At 44.9% G+C, this 16,366-nt stretch overlaps 1 protein-coding gene and 1 long non-coding RNA gene across 4 annotated transcripts in view; one reads left to right on the forward strand and one right to left on the reverse strand.

Annotated features, from left to right (window-relative positions):
- The window catches only part of LOC141918170 (transducin-like enhancer protein 4), a 99,813-nt gene extending 87,305 nt beyond the window's left edge, over positions 1 to 12,508 (reverse strand). For all 3 annotated transcript variants that reach the window (XM_074812292.1, XM_074812291.1, XM_074812290.1), the window contains exons 1-4: positions 11,574 to 12,508; positions 11,070 to 11,167; positions 9,909 to 9,972; positions 8,478 to 8,522 (exon numbers count right to left, since the gene is read on the reverse strand). In XM_074812292.1, the coding sequence (XP_074668393.1) occupies positions 8,478 to 8,522; positions 9,909 to 9,972; positions 11,070 to 11,167; positions 11,574 to 11,618 (252 nt within the window). In that variant the 5' untranslated portion in view covers positions 11,619 to 12,508. The remainder of the gene's footprint in view (positions 1 to 8,477; positions 8,523 to 9,908; positions 9,973 to 11,069; positions 11,168 to 11,573) is intronic.
- Positions 12,509 to 13,204: 696 nt separating this feature from the next.
- On the forward strand, positions 13,205 to 15,635 carry LOC141918317 (uncharacterized). The gene is made up of 2 exons (XR_012621654.1): positions 13,205 to 13,535; positions 14,198 to 15,635. It is a non-coding gene; the product is annotated as an uncharacterized LOC141918317 (long non-coding RNA).
- The last annotated feature ends 731 nt before the right edge of the window (positions 15,636 to 16,366 follow it).

The following is a 16,366-nucleotide window of genomic DNA, read 5'->3' on the forward strand; positions in this document are numbered from 1 at the left end:
AAAGCACAGCATTTTTAAAAATTAAATGCTCTCAGTGATCATACACAACATCTGCACAGTACACAACATGACACATGCCAAACAAAATCTAGTGGCAGGATCTATTGTTATGCAGTCTTTATAGCATGAAGGGGACAGACTTTGACTTCTGCTCAGCTGTGAGATGCTCTGCTGAGGTTTTTAAACAAACACAAGAAAAAACAAAAGTACACGTTCTCATTGCCAGTGTTCCACATCCCAAACATAACACGTTTTTCTCCTTTGAAGAAGTTGAATCTCGTACAGCAAATGCCAGAAACCTCTGGCAGCATAAGACCCTGCGGAGAAACCATTTAAGTAGAGCAAAAGAGAGAGGCCAAGTTAGAAGACCTCCACTCAAAACTATGTCCTGTGTTCCCTTGCCTTCTAATACAGAAAGGGGAATCGCTACCAGCATATCTGTGCCATTTTATGACACACAGTCCACAAAAACTTAACAAGCAATTCCAGAAAGAATATGTATATATTTTTTAATTTGGTATTATTTTTTCTTTCAAGAGCACACCTCATACGTTTTCTGAGAATCGGAAATTATTACAAAAGTTGCCAGCTATATCTCATACCCAGCTCCCTTAACTTTATCATGAATTTTGGAACATTTCACTCCTTACTTGTGAAAAACGATTATGGAGGAATACTGGAGGAAAAACTGAGAAGCATGAGCCAAGTGCAGTTTGACAGCTTAAAATTAGAAGGGAAATAAAAAGAACCTTAAATTTATTTTTATCTCATGATTAATTTTAAGCCAATTTCATGATTTTCTGGGGACTGGCATGATTTAACATTTGGAATTGGCAATACAGCATACCATACAAATACATAACCATAAAGAGACCAATTCAAGTTTACTGTGGGGACTATAACTTTGACTTGCCTGACATTTGCACATTTAAACACCTTAGCCATAACACCACAGTGTTCAATACTGGAGCATTACGTACCTGTCCCAGGCTAGGAAAAATGATTTCTTATGCCTAAATCCTATCCACGCAGGCAAAAAAGCACTATTTAGAGTTCTGTTTACTATTTGTGACATATTTCAGTTATATTTAAAAAACATTATTAAAAAAAAAAGTTATGGACACCTGCTTTTGACATTGTGTCAAAACACTTGCTGCTACACAGAACTACAGGGTTTGTACCACCACTATGATAAACAATATCAAGGGAAAAAAATTTACATAAGTAGTACTCAAGGTACCAGTGGAATTGTAAAAATATAAAAAAGACAAAACCTGTAAAAATATGCAGATAAACAGAGAGACAAATAGGTATTCTTAAAAACCACTTCATATTTTTGTATTTTAAAACAAAGATTCATTTTTAATTCGGACATTCAGTTTATTTCATAGAATAGTGTTTCTTGAGTATAGATAAGTTTGGCTTCAAGTATATTGTCATCTGTTAGTTAATGCAAGCATTGGTTTATACATCCTGTTTGTTCTTTGTTCTGTTCCTGCTATGCCTTGTGGCTAAATAGGTTTTCTGAGAGTCAGTGGCAACAGATGTGCTCAGTCTGCAGACAGGAAAAGAAGTGACTCCTGTAACAGCTATAATCACACTGTTCACAAACTGACCCACGTCTGTGATAAACCAGCTCTCTACTACATTCACAAACAGTACATCACATCTTCTCATTAAAAAACTAATATAACACAAGACCAAATTGATAACTACTAATTCTCAATGTTTGACAGCCTTGGTGTTAAGAGTCACAAAACCCGTTTCCCAGCTTTAATGCACAAAATCCATGGTATATACTGAGATTGCCCTGTGTGAGCACCCTCTTCACTTTTCGTAACATAAACCAAAATCAGAATCCCTGCCTCGAGGAGCTTACAATGGCAATAATTTCACATGCCTGAATCCTTATGTTTAATGTTATTTCAGTTGCTGAGCCAAGCAGCCAAACATTTTCAATCCAGATTTACAATCGCTTCCGCAGCCTTAATTCTACTTTCATAATGTCTATTTTGTGCACTGAAAGAGGTCCTCTAGGAAAACTGGTAATGAGATCAGCAAGTGTATAACTAAAACCAGCACCATGATGCACATACACAATGGGGCAGGATCAAGCTTACACAAACACTGTAAAGCTTGGGCATCCCAGCATCCCGATACCTCACTTTGAAACCTATCTGCTAATTAATGGTATTTTCCCTGTGCTGAAAGACCTTGGCACTTCTTTTTTGCCTCCAGAACGAAGGCAAATCTCACCGCACAAAATGGTGCAAAAGTTCTTACATACAAAATGGTGACACAGCTTCCCTCTCCTGGCAGGTAGTAAAATTCAAGTGCTCTGCAGGAGCCTTATGCAGCAGCCCTATTTCCAGCTGTGCTGGCTGACCCAGAGAGCCAGCAGAGTGGAGGGCTCTGCTGCTGATCAGGGCCCACAGCACCTCTCCCCCTCTGCCTTCCCTCACCCTCTGCCCAAAAGGGGCTGGGGGTTCTCACCAGAATGGTGTCCCTTACTGCAAACAGCAAAGGTGATGGAGTTTCTGGAATTAAAAAAAGGGAAAAAAAACAACCAAACAAAAAAAAAACAACTGCAAGAATTTTTTTATAGGGGAAGGTGTTGGGCAACCCTAACCACAGGGTCACCTCTGGTCCCCTCTGTAATTACAAGTGGGCCCATAAACTAACACAGTTGGTGAGGCAGCATCATGGCAATTAGCATCTTTCAAAGACAGCAAAATGCTTTTATGTTTAAGCACGGTAGAGCACAGCCTTTTGCCAGTAAAAACAGAGCATATGTCTTAATTTAAAAGTTTGCTCAGCATGTTTTGTGCTACTTCCTGCGTCTTAAGCATCTGTCTGAATTGCCAAAACAAGTGACGGAAAATGACACTTTCTTTTGCTTATGAACAGCAAAACCAGGGTGAAAGGGAAGTTCTCATCCTCATGCATCTTACTCTGCAGTTCCGAGGGGAAAAGGTTAGTTCAACAGTAACTCAGGGGGAAGCAGCAACAACAAACTTCCTGGTAATTGACAGGACCTCATCACAGAAAGGCTGTCTTAACATCTATATCATGAGGAAAAGAAAGCACAGAATCTTGTTTCAGAACTTAGCAGCTATTACCAAGTAAAAGGTTTCTGGTTTAACTGCAGAATAATACATTTTCTAACTTCTCATAAGCTTCTAAGCTTTTCTGCTGGCTTCGGAGGCTAAATAACCTGAAACTGGGACAAACAAGCCTCGGTTGTCAAACTGATTTGACAGCCTATTTCTTACATTTTGCGACTTTGATGGAAAAGCCACTTGTTTTTCTCTTCCTCCTTAATAGTCCTGTGTGAGCTACAAAATTTCACTTCTAATCTCTCTCATTTTGAAGTTTTTCAGTTCAGTTCTGACTACTCACTGCCTGTATCTCTATTAAATCTTTCCTACTGTTTATAATGGAGAGCAGATTCAACTGGCATAATTTTAGCTGGCTCTCCAGCTATTCTTTAAATGGAAGACAATATACACTCAGCTACTGAATGTGTTAAAAAAAAAAAACGTGCACACAAATGCACACACATTCACGCCAAGCCCAGACCATTGCCAAAAAAAAAAAAAAAAAAGGAAAAAAAGAGTATTTTTCTGTTACACAGGTAGCATATATACAAACCACTTCTCTGTGATATATGCGGTTTATGGCCATGAAGATGAAAAACGGTCAAAACTCTGCCTTAAATTAAACAAATTGATTCCCATCTTTACCCCTTTACCAAAATAATTTACTAAGGCTTAGGAAGCAAGCAGACTCAAGGCTGGGATGTCATACAGCCCATATATTAACTCAGTCAGCAATAAATCTCCCCTTACTCTCCATACTACTTTCTTAAATAGCTCACTATAAAGCCCCAACCTAATTAAAAACAGCTTTCTCGGCAACAGTGGCCTTGATTTCACTTATTTACACATTAACTGCAGCCTCCGTTTGGCCAATCCAGTCTATTCCCTGTACCACGCAGGGCCTTTTATCTGCCCTGGACAGCATTTTCTCCAGCAGATGAAGTAGATGCCGATTGATTTGCTGTCGAGCATGGTAAATTAATAGCAACAAATTGCTGAGGGCCCCATCTCGCTGCTCCACCATGCTTCGGCAGTTTTGCTTTATTTGCTCCATGATGGGCAGCAGTCAGGCCTCTTCAAGTCAATTTCTTCTTAACAACCTGCAATACTTTTCAATGGTGAAAATAGAGCCGTTCCTTGTAAGTCAGAAATCAATATCCTATTGCCCTTAGAAAATGCTAAACAAGCAGTATTGGCAATCCACTTGGTACTAGAGGGTATCAGATATAATGCAAATCCATACTGCTTCCCTCCTCATAGTTATTACAGTTTGCTAAAAGGTTCCTAATGCCATTTATCATCATTTACCATCAACTACTGCAGCTATGATTATGATATCCTATCAGCTAGCAGAGCCCTTTCATTTCTATCCAATTAATATTTTAGCAGCACTCAAATGGTTGTTGCCCAAGTCTTGTAATAAAATTTACATGGATTGGACTGAATTTTATTTTTTTTACTGTGATCTTAAAAAGTCATTTATTTTTTAAAACCCAGCTTCTTAAAAGACCTGAATTTTCTTTCAAAAATGCTGAAATCCAATATTCTAGCATGTGAATTAGTTCAAAGACAGAGGTCTAACCAAAAACAGTGACTCAGAATTTACATATTGCCACCGCCAAAAAGCATAATTGAAGTAAAAAGTGAATTTTGTATCCTATTTATGCTTCCCATCAGTCCCACTCACAAATATCTGTTACTTGTAGCCAAATACAGACACTTATTTTAAGCGATAATTACAATTCTGAATTAAAACCTTCAGCAAGCATGTTTGATTACAGCAATTTAAATAAACTGTTTACGATAACATTAAAAGTCTAATTTCAGAAATTAAACCAAATGACCACCACCACCAAGTAGCAACAGTATATTAGAAACAGAGCCGCACGTCAACTACTCATTCATAAACTATCAGTTGAGCCTCTTAAAAACAAATGTTAAAAATGCAACATAGTAAGAAATGGGCATCTTCAGACCACACTCAAATGTTCCTATTTCTGTTAATATTGAAATTTAAAACTGTAGGGAAGTATCTGTTCATACTGTGACCCAAAAACCCCCAACTCCGTGCTTTTTTGGAATATGTCTATTTTGAAGCTCTATTGATCCTAGTACAGAATGTCAAAAATTAGCTTAGTATTTTAGGCTATAACGCCACATGTCACAACACACCCCATACTTGTCTTTAAAAAAAAATACAAATGACTAATTCTACCAGTCTAATGCTATTTACTCAGTTACCAAAATTTAAATTAATTATGTTCTCAAACATAATTGTTAAAAATTGGCAACATTATGCAGGCTTAATTAAGATTAAATCCAATTTACTAAATGTACTTTAATTGGTACTAATTACATTAGCTTTCCTTTCAGAATGACAAATTCCCCATAGGTTTCACTTTAATAGTCTTCTATCAAAATCAACACAGGATGACTGATGATGAGCATCACACAAGGGGTGGGAAAAGAGATGCTCTTCCCCCCTCTCCCCCCCCACCCCCAACACACAGGCACACTCACTACCACTGCTCTCTGCACGTTTATCCTTTTATCAATTTGCTAAGTCACAGAGTCATGACTCCATCACAGCCATCATTTTCTGTTCCAGTGAAAAATTTCTCTAAAAATAAATACTCTGTGGCTGGGAGCAGCCAAGAAGAACAGAAGCTTTAACAGAAAAATACACAAAGGTTTCAAATATCAGGGCCACCAATTACTAGGGTACTTCCAAGGACTCCAGGGAGTCCTGCTCTTGAACCCTTTGAGACGCAAATCTAATAAGTGAATAAGACTAACCTGATCTTGAGAACTAGGCCCAATTATGCCGAAGGGCAACTTCACTGCATTATTGCCTGCTTTCCATTACAAGGGCATCCAGCAAGTACATCTGGAAAAGAACCTGAGAGGAACCAAGGCTGTCTGCCCAGAAAAACAAATAAAGACAGATATGCCTCTGTGCTAAAGTGAAAAAAAGAAAGAAAATATAATAAGTAGGTGGTTTGCAGGGCTGTCTGTATTTCATAATGTGATAAACTGCCCTCAGGATTTTTGGTATGATTGAATTTAGAAATGGGGGGGGAGGGGGAGGGGGGGGGGGGGAAGTGAAGGGGAAAAAAAAAAAAAAAAAAAAAAAAAAAAAAGAGGTGAATCACTCAATTCCAGCCAAGTAAAAATTCAAAGATGTGAGAGGAAGACAAGGGAATTTAAGGCGGAAGACTAAAAAAGCTTCACACACGGTAAATGAAGCAATCAACGCTATCTATGTAATATACCAGATTAGACCCTAACACTGTGATTATAAAGACGGGAAATATTTTGCAGTTCCTGAAGCAAGAGGAGAAAGGAAAAAAACCCAAAATGCTGTGACAATAGAAGGGGAGACATGAGAGATATGAAATTGATATCAGATTTAAGAATGATAACAACCAAGTTTCTTAGCCACAGCTAATTTGAATCAACATCTGACAAAATGTTTTGCATGAGAGTACAATACTTAAACTAGTAATTTGAACAGACTGAACAGTAATGGCAAAAGGTGGTTAATTAAAACCCAGTCCTTTCTAATCCTCACACTTAGTTGTAACTAAGTATTTAATTTCTCCTGAATATCACTGACAACTGCATCCCCGTAACTGTATAAAATTTCTGAAGTGAAGCATTTAGAAATTAAAAGTTAAAAGGGCTTTCGCTGTGAGTTCCCCCCTTCCCCGCCCCCAGCTTAAAACAATTTAATTACACATTGCACTTCCAAGCTGATTTTGTCACACAGAATTTTGTGGAGTCAGTGTAAGTTTTTATAGCTAATTGCTGTAAAAACAGGGTACCTCGAAATATAAACAAGTTTGACTGCAGTGCTTGCTTTCAAACGCCTGTAAGAATATGCTACGTAGGTGGCCTGTAAGGACTCCAGTCTTTGTGAACTGTTTCTGTATATACTACTTTACTGCTTGAAGGATTTTCTTTGGTTTGTTTTTTTTGTTGTTGTTGTTGGTTTTTTTTCAAATGGGACATGAAACAATCCGGCTATTCATTTGAGAATAGACCCAACACCTCTGAGAGTCAACGATCAGTCTTTCCACCAGCATCCGCAACCTCAATCAGCTCCAGAGAGCTATTACATACATACAATATGATCAGCTGCAATCACAGCCTTTTCCTCTCAACCGTTTGTCAAATGCGCTTGTTGAGTCTTCACGGTATCTGTGAGGAGGACATCCAAATTCAACAGGTCTATGTCTATGTCCATAACATAACACATACGTACAAGGTCCCATAAATTCACAGCTGTGGATACAAAACGCTTTGAGGCAGGGCAGGAAATCTCACCATCATCGTATTTGTATGCCATCTAGCGCAAATGACCCTAATCAGTACTGTGGCACTGGGATGCTAATGGAATATAAAATATAATAAATAATAAATAACACGAACAAACATTTGACTTGTATGTCTGCTCTCAACAAGATAAAGAAATCCTATTTCCACAACCCAGAGAAGTTCCAAATCCCTGACTTTGAACAGAAGTGCGTACAAACAAATTTTCAGATGGTCTCTCTTCTCCCATCCAATCATTTCTTTTTTTCTGCAGTTTACACTCCCCAGCAACGCTGGCGAATTGCTCAGCCATTTGCTAAAATGAGTTGTCAGTATTAAACTTCACTATATAAAAAGTTCCCTCACTGGAAAAGAGGTCAGATGTTTAATTCATTCTCCTCTAGAGAAGGTTAAAAACACACATTACTGAGTAAGAAACCCTGATTTACACTACCATGCTCCATCTGACTAATCTCCTGATAATCTTGGCCTAAGTGCTAGACTTCAAGGCACAAAACCGAGCATGCTAACATCCTTGTAGAAAGCTCATTTATTCTTTCGTGTTTGAGATGCTAAGACACTGGTTTTGGACAAAGGTCCATGTAAGCAGCCTGAGGGATAGCTCCAGCTTAAATCAGTCCAGGTTAACTGAAGAGAACAGTCTTTTCCACACACAAATACAAATCCCTCGACACCTAGTATGCATTTGTGATGTACCTATCATCCCAAAAAGTAAACACCGAAGGTTTGAGGTCAGACAGATCTGAAAGTACAACCCACAACCCCACATACACCTTCCCCGTGCAGTATAGGACCGCTTGCATGTGCAGAGATTGCATGTGGGAAGTCAAACAAATAATGCGCAACTGGTAGCCAAGACCATAACCTACACAGAGCCCATATACCATACACAAGATGGAAGTTTCAGGGCCAGATTAAGTACAAAAAAAATTTCCAGTGCACTCAAGCATGCAATTAAAGCAAGTCACACAGAATACACGTATGTTTTAAGACTGATGGGAGAAATTATAGAGTATTCTTACACAAAACAAATTATCTACCTACCTGTTTATGCATCTCTATATTCAGCCCGTAGGACATTTCGTAATACTAAGAAAGAAGAAAATGACTCTATTAGACCTTGCAATTGTGAGAACTATTCCAAAATTCACTTTGACTCAAACATCATCTGTACAAAGACATTCAGACCTAAAAACATTTCTTGGCCTTGAAGAGCTCCTGGAATTCAAAACAGCATTTCACAGCAACCTTTTTTTTTTTCTTTTTTGCTTTAGTTACATTGCTTCATGTCAAATATACAAAGAAAAGCCACAAAACAAGGAAAAAAACAGACAACAACAAAAAAAAAAAATCACGAAAAGTAATCACAACCAGACTTAAAGATTAGGAGCAGAAAAAAAGCCACACAGAAAATGCTTAAGATTTTATTCCCTAGCACACATAAAAGATGTCAAAAAAACACACGAAGTGCTTGAAGCCAGACACACATATAAATCAGCAATATCTAACAGACCGGTTATTCAATATTTTAAATCAAAAACACAAAAAAGCTGCAATTAAATTTCAGGGATGCAAAAAACGAAAAAGCATGGAAATTCAGAGCTAAAGCAAATACACCAATCTAAGTATGTCCTGTTGTGTCCGAGTACTGCCGTGAACTCAGTTCAGTGTGTAATGTTGTACCAAATAATCTCCAAGACTTAGGCATATCAGGCATGACAAAGACAACTGCGAGCCTTAACACTTGCTTGTCCTCTTGGTTAAGATTTTTTCAAGGTTATTTACTTTTTCTGTGAACACAAGAGCGTTATTTGTCAAGTACATACGGAAAACAGCTAATCCTTCATAGATGTACAAGAGAACAGATAGGAAGAGTTCCTCTGGAGTTATCATGATCCATCACGCAATTATGTATTTAGAGATGTCTTCCTGTGCATGTTATTTAACCAGGCAGACCACAACCACTGAGGAAATCCCTTTCACAGCTGAGATCCCTGCCATTCTGAATTTAGTGCAACAACAAACCAGCTGTCCAGGTTCTAGGAAGCAGGCTTTGGGTTTGTATGGACACATGTATAATTTTGGCTTACTCCCATCACAGAAAAAAATACTGCCCTGAACCGTTTTACGGAGATACGATCTTTGGGAGAAGTCCACGAAAGTGAAAACATCACCCCCAGGTACACTATGAAAGTTGTACATGGCTTTAAAGGGCTGATAAGTAATCTGCTAGCAATTGGAACGAATATTCCCAATTGCTTAAAAGGTTAAAAATCAGTTTTGTGCGGAAACTAACTGCTGCAAACAAGTTAAAAACCCCTGAAACTAAGGATTTATAGTGGAAGCACTAATGCAACCTCAACAACAGCAGCACTACTATAATCTTTCTGTTTGCCTCCAGCAATATGAATGTATTTCTGTCTCAGTATACTCCAAGCTAATAGACATTTTGAATTTGTTACGCAGCTTGCTTACCATGACATAATGTCGCTGCATCTCTGTCTTCTCACTGGCCAGTTTTTCACATTCTAGCTTTAAACTGTTCAAGACATAAAAAGGAAAAAGCATGGGTACTTCATAACACAAAACTGACATTATTTGGAGCACAGGTTACTCCCCTTTTCAAGCATTTCTCCAACATACAAATAGAAATGTGCATTCCAGCTCTTGCCTGGGAGTTCAGGGTGGGATTTGTACTTTTCCTTTTTCAAAAGATGCTGTGCAACATCCTCATCACCTAAGCGAACTCACACAGTACAGAGGATAGTATTTTTCTCAGAAAAACGAACACTGGTTCACAGAATCAGCACGCAGGGGCTCATACCTATGACACTTAAGCCTGAGAAGCCACTTACAAATCCATAATTTAGGTTTTCCAGTCTTTATTTAAAAGAGTTTTAGAAACACCTCTTGCTTTTGCTCAACCCACAGAGGAATCAAACACGTATCACCACCTCACGGAGCAAAAAGTTGCTGGATTATTTTTTTTTTTGCTGTTACCGATGACAGAATTGCAAGGAAAATACTGCAGGTAATTTAAGGAACACCGTGGTAAACATGAACACCTCCGCTGTTTTTTTTGGTTGTTTTCAGAAGCCCGCTAAGCAATTCTGCCAGAAGTCCCTTGTCACTTTGAGGACACGACGCTCTTCCACCTAAGAATAATGAAATAGCTCGCCGCCTCACTTCCAGGTTATCAGCACTTGACATGTCAATGAAAACGCGAGGGGGCCGAGCCAAGACAAGATGCATGTCCTGAGCGGCATTTTGAAGAATGGCAGAGGACGAGCCCAGCCAAACACATATTTTTCCATCAACCCCCACCCCAATCCACTCTCCCACCCCACCCCCCAAAAAAACCCAAAATAACAAACCAAACACAAACCGGAACGTGGGGAAAACAAGAAAATCCGTTCACACCGTTCGGCTCGGGTCCCTGTGAGCCCCCCGCCCCGAGGACCGGGAGCAGTCGCGGGGTGCGGAAGGGCCGGCGGAGCAGCGCCCGGCTGGGGGGGGTGGGTCCGCCCCGAGCCCGGGCTCCGCCGGGGGGTCCCGGCGTCCCCGCCCCGGGCAGCAGCGGTGGAAGGCGGAGAGAGGCGAGCCCGCGCGGGGCTCGGGAAAAGTAGGCAGCGTTACCTGTGGTACTGAGCCTGCAAAAACTGAAACTCCTCCTTAATCCGATCGCAGGACTCGGAAATGGTGAATTTAAAGGGCTGCGCTGGCTGGTGAGGAGCCTGCAAGCAAGCAACAGCGGGTCTTTTAATCGCCCCCTCTCGCCCGCCCGCGGCTTCCCCCGCCCGGCCACCACCCCCCTCGCTCTAGGGGCTCCGCGGAGGCGCAGCCCGCTGGACCCCCACCCACCTGGGGCCGGCGGCGCGACGCCCGAAGCGCCCCGGGGCCGCTGCCCCGACGGGGCCGCCGCGGGGGAAGGCGTCGCCCGCTCGGACTCCCTGCATCGACCACAGCCGCGGGACGCGGGGCGGACGCCGGGACCGCCGCGCACCGGGAGGGGGCAACTCGGCGGAGCCAACCCCGGCCCGGGGCGGCGGCGGCGGCGCGGCGGACAACAATAAGAAAATGGCTACAACTCCGCGGTGCCCGCGCCGGAGCGCTGCCCGCGGGGCCGCCGCCGCCACTCACCGGGTGCCGGGTCTGCGGGTACATCTTGCTCAGGTCGCGGATCATCCACGCCGCTTCGGGGGGCGCTGGCGGCCGGAGCGGCGGGGATCAGGGCTGCAGGCGCGGCGGCGGCGGGCAGGGACGCCCCGGCCCCGCCGCCCCGGGGCTGGCGGGGCACCGCCGGCAGCAGCGACGCGCGGCGGCGACGGCGGCGTCCGCGGCGCGCGGGGGCCGCTGCCACATCCCCCGGGGGCGGTCAGCGGGCGGCGCCGACCGGCTCTCCCGAGCGCCGCCGCTCCGCGGGCTCCGGCGGGCTGCTAGCCCCGTGCGGCGGCGGGCGAGGAGGAGGAGGAGGAGGAGGAGGAGGAGGAGGAGGAGGAGAATGAGGAGGAGGAGGAGGACGAGGAGGAGGAGAAGGAGGAGGAGGAGGAGGAGGGCGGGGAAAGCCCCTCCGCCGGCGCGCGCTCCGCCAGAGATCCCCGCCGGCAGTTTTCTCCCCTCCTGCAAACTTTTACTGCTGCCGGCGGCTCTCCCGGCGCCGAGCGGAGCGGGGCGCGAACGGGCGGGTGCCCCGCGCGGCGCTGCCGCCGCGGAGGAGCGGAGCGGTGCCCTTTTGTGTGGCGGGCTGGTCCTCGCTTCTACCGGCCGGACCGCATCTCCCCCGCTCGCGCTGCTTGGTCGCTCTTTTTTCGTTCTTTTCGGCTGTTTGGGGTTTTTTTTAATTAAAAAAAAAAAAAAAAAAAAAAAGGGGGAGAAAGATGAAGAAGAAGGTACGGTCCGAGCTGCTTTATTTACGTCTTTTGATTTTCTTTTTTTCCCTCCTCGCCTTTCGAAACTCCGGAGAAGTGGCGGCGGCGGCGCCGCGCGGAGCGGAGCGCCGTGCCCGGCTGAGCTGGGCCCGCCGCGCCGCTCTCGCCGCCCGCTCTGGCGCGGTGACTCCTTTGACCAAATTTAGCAGCGCTCGTCATTACCCTCCCGATACATATTCACGCCGCCGGAAGGCCGCCGCCCGCGGGGCGCGCTGGGAGCCGCAGTCTGCGCGGCGCTGCCCCCCCCGCCCGCGGCCGCGCCCGGGACTTCTCCTCCCGTCGGGCACTGCGGCGCCACCCGCCCCTCTCGCGCTCCCCTGCCACCGCCCCGCCTATGAAGGGCGTCGCCGACGACCAATCGGCGGCGGCCGCACGTTAATCGCCGTTCTGTATTAATGCCCATCATTTCGCCGCTGACAAATAGGCACATGGGCCCGGGGAGGGAGGAAAGGGGGGGTGGGCGGCCCCGGGCTCAGCCCCCACGTGGGGGCCTGACGCCACGCGGGGCCGTAGCCAATCAGGAGGCTCTCCCTGGCTCTCTGCTCCGGTTTGCCGGCCGCCCGAGGCGGAGCCTCGAGATCGCTGGCGTTCCGCGGCGCCGGCGTTCGAACAGGGGAAACATTTGTTCAGCCGTCAATCAAAGTAACGTGGGACGGTGTCGGCTGTCGCCGCCGCCGCCGCCGCTGCTCCCGCCGCCTCCTCCACGCGGGGCGGTGGAGCGGGGGGCTGCGGGGGGCTGTGGGGGGCGCCCGCCCCCGCCTCCCGCCCCGCCCGCGGCCCCCGCCGGCCGCCAGGGACGCGCGCTAATTACGGGGCAACGTCTGCTTAAAGAGACAGGCGCGGTGTGCCGATACCCCCGCCGGCCGCCGCCGGGCCCGCGTTCTCCGGCCCGTCGCGGGGCTCGTCGGAAGGAGCGGCGCTGCCCCCCGCGTTGCCTACCGTGAGGGACGGGCGATCCCCGAGAACGCCGCCGGGCCCCGCGGCGTGGCCTGGGCCGGCGGAGCGGGGACGCGTTGTAGTCGCTGAACGCGGGGCGCTTCAAGGCTGTTTTTTTCCGGCTGGCTTCATGTAAAGGACTCAGCCCTTACTTTGGGAATCGGTTGTAGCGAGAGGGTGTTAGCTACTCGCAAGAGTAAGGCTTATAGACCTGACCTTTAAGTGATACATTGTAAAGGTACGCTGACATTCGGCGGGGCACTTTCTGCCGGCGTCGGGTGGGAGGAGGGCGGCTGGTCCCGAGCGCCCGGTTTGGGAAGGTTCAGTAAGCGCACCTGGGAATTCCCTGTGGAGAGGAAGGGACGGGTAACTCCGGCCGCATCTCCCGAGCAGCTTGGCTGCAGCTGCCGCGGCTCGTGTGGTCTGCGCGTTGGGGAGCTGGCTCCAGAAAGTGTCTTCCCAGGCCTGCACGTTGCATGCTGGCTGCGCTGCTGCCACGGGCGAGCTCCAACGTGAATGCCTGATTTCCCCCCCCTCAAAAAAATTCCCTGCACCTAGTGAGGCTCTGTCCTAAAAAGACCCCAGAACAGTTTTTCTGCCGAAGCCCCACTGCAGACAATGCCGTGTGGTGATGCACATGTGAGGAATAGGCTCAGACTGTTTATTTTTTTCTCTCTCTGCCTGTCATGCTTAGATTTGCCTTCAAGCAGTTTGTATTTATGATGAGCTGCAGTTTAAAACCTGCATGCAAAATAGATGCAGTTTAGTCACATCATTTTTGATACCTGTATTCCAAATCCATAGTCTCAAAACTTGCACTCAGCAATTAGTGCCCTAACAATGGTTACTAAATTATATATACCTAGATTTTTGGTCATAACTTTCCTTTACTGCCCACAGATCTCTGACTAAGGCCCGCAGCTGCTGAGCACCCTGAGGCCTCGACGGCACATGCCGCCCAGGTTTTGTCACCCTGGTTTTGCCTTGGTCACGTGACCTCTGAGGACTGGTCCAGTGGTCAGGAGCTCAGGACTCTGAAGCAGAGTAGCGGTGGTGCTGATGGAGATGGTGATGGCATCCATCTTCCGCCACTGCCCAGAGCTCAGAGCTACAGGAGGCACGGGATGGAAATTCCTCCTCTTTCTGAGTAGGGTTTGTAACCAAAATCTGCTTCCTCTGTGATGTAGTGCTGTAGCATCTGGAGGGGTTTGTGGCAACTGATTCTGAATCTTTTTGAGGCAATTTTTTTTTGTAAAATGGCAAGTGGTCCACTGAGAAATGGACCAGGACATGTCCTTCTCACCTGTTTTTATACCACTGAAAATGTCTAAATGTTAGGTATGACAATACTCAGCCTTCAGGCTACTTGCATATTCATTCCTGCTGGAATTTTTGTATTTACCAAGTTCATAATCAGTGTTCCAGTGGGATTTAGACCTATAAATATTGTTTAAAGATTTGGAGATAAACCACCTGCCTAATTACGAAAACACTGCTTCTCATGTGTGTAAATCTTCCAGTACCAAAAATGCTTTTGAAAGATGGGTCCCTTCACAAGGCAGTGGAGCACTTGCAGCTCCTCTGAAATAGAGGACATTCACCATGTGCCAGGATCAAGTCTTGACATTCAGAAGTATGGCTGCTAAATCTGCAAATGCTTAAATACCTGTCACCCAAGTGCTTGAAAGCTGTGCAAGAACAGAACAGAACAACTCTGCAGAGCCGCAAGCATCTCTGGAAACAAGATGGGCGAGCTCAGCAGATTTTACCATTAAATCCACAACCTGGAGAAGGACGAGTCCAGTTATTAAATAAACACTGTATCTGAAGAAATTTGATTCTGAAAATAACAGCAGCATTCATTGTTCCTTGTCGCCTTGCATGGGTTTGGCATGAGGTACAGAGCTCCAAGTGGAAAGGTATTCAACACCTTAGAAGGCAAACACATACAGCTTTTTGATCAAGCAGTCTCTCTTCTTCTTTTGGAGGGCAATTTACCAGCAATGTTCCTCAAAGCTTCAGCACTGCTCACTCCTGCTTGCCCATTACCCTTTGGTGAATTTGTGTGGCTAGAAGTAGGCAGAGTTTGGTTTGCTAAACTTTACCAAGATGTGTATATCTCTATACTTAACTCTTTATGTAACTAACCACTGTGTATTTCTGCAGTTTTGCAACATTCTGGCAAGATCCCTGAAACCCAGAAATTTAAGAGAAAGTGCACTATAACTTGCCACTTTTAAATTATGTGAATTAGGATCAGAATGTCAATGTCATTCTATTTTCCTATCTTTTGTCACTTCTGACAGCCTTGATGGGTTTTTAAATATAGGCTGTTTTGTATTTAAAGTTCCTTGTTTTTTCCTTCTTTTATGAAAAATCTTTTATGGTAGGTTATATAACCTGTACTATTATCTAGCAAGTGAAGAAGGTAGCTTTTAAATGTTTTACACATCTTCCTAAGATTTCTTATAAGTGAATCGACTGCAGGAAATATTTAGGCAGCTTTATATGCACGGTAAGTGTGCTGAGTTTTGACTGGTGTAGAAAAACCCTTATGAAATATCACAGATGAGACAGGGGTTGCAAAACTTCACACCCGTTGTTTTTCTCCTGTTATCAAGAAAAGCAACTGGTTATTTCAGTCTTATTAATTCCGAACTAGTTTGCTTTTGTTTACATTCAAAGTCCAAGGTCTGAAATGAACAGAACAATGTGTGAAAAAGAAACTGTTTTCCAGCTAAGATTTTCTAACCCACTTTCAGACTCTGGTGATTTTTTCATAGTCAAATCATAACCTTAATACCGAGATTTATCAGTGCCAGAGGACCTTTAATAAAGGGTCCAATCCTGAGGCCATTTTGTATGTAACCCCACAGATTTCCTGTCTGGAATGACCTTAGCTGAAGACCAAGAGAGTTCTGCCTAGCACTGCAACTTATTATGGTTTATTTTGGGACAAAGTTACTAGGTCACCATGATTTGTCAGCTAGTCATGCACATACACACATGCACACGTGCGCGCACACACACTCAGAATAATCAAGTGTTAAACTGATAATCAGTTCAAAA

This window comes from Strix aluco, chromosome Z, assembly GCF_031877795.1.
Source record: "Strix aluco isolate bStrAlu1 chromosome Z, bStrAlu1.hap1, whole genome shotgun sequence".
NCBI lineage: Eukaryota > Metazoa > Chordata > Aves > Strigiformes > Strigidae > Strix > Strix aluco.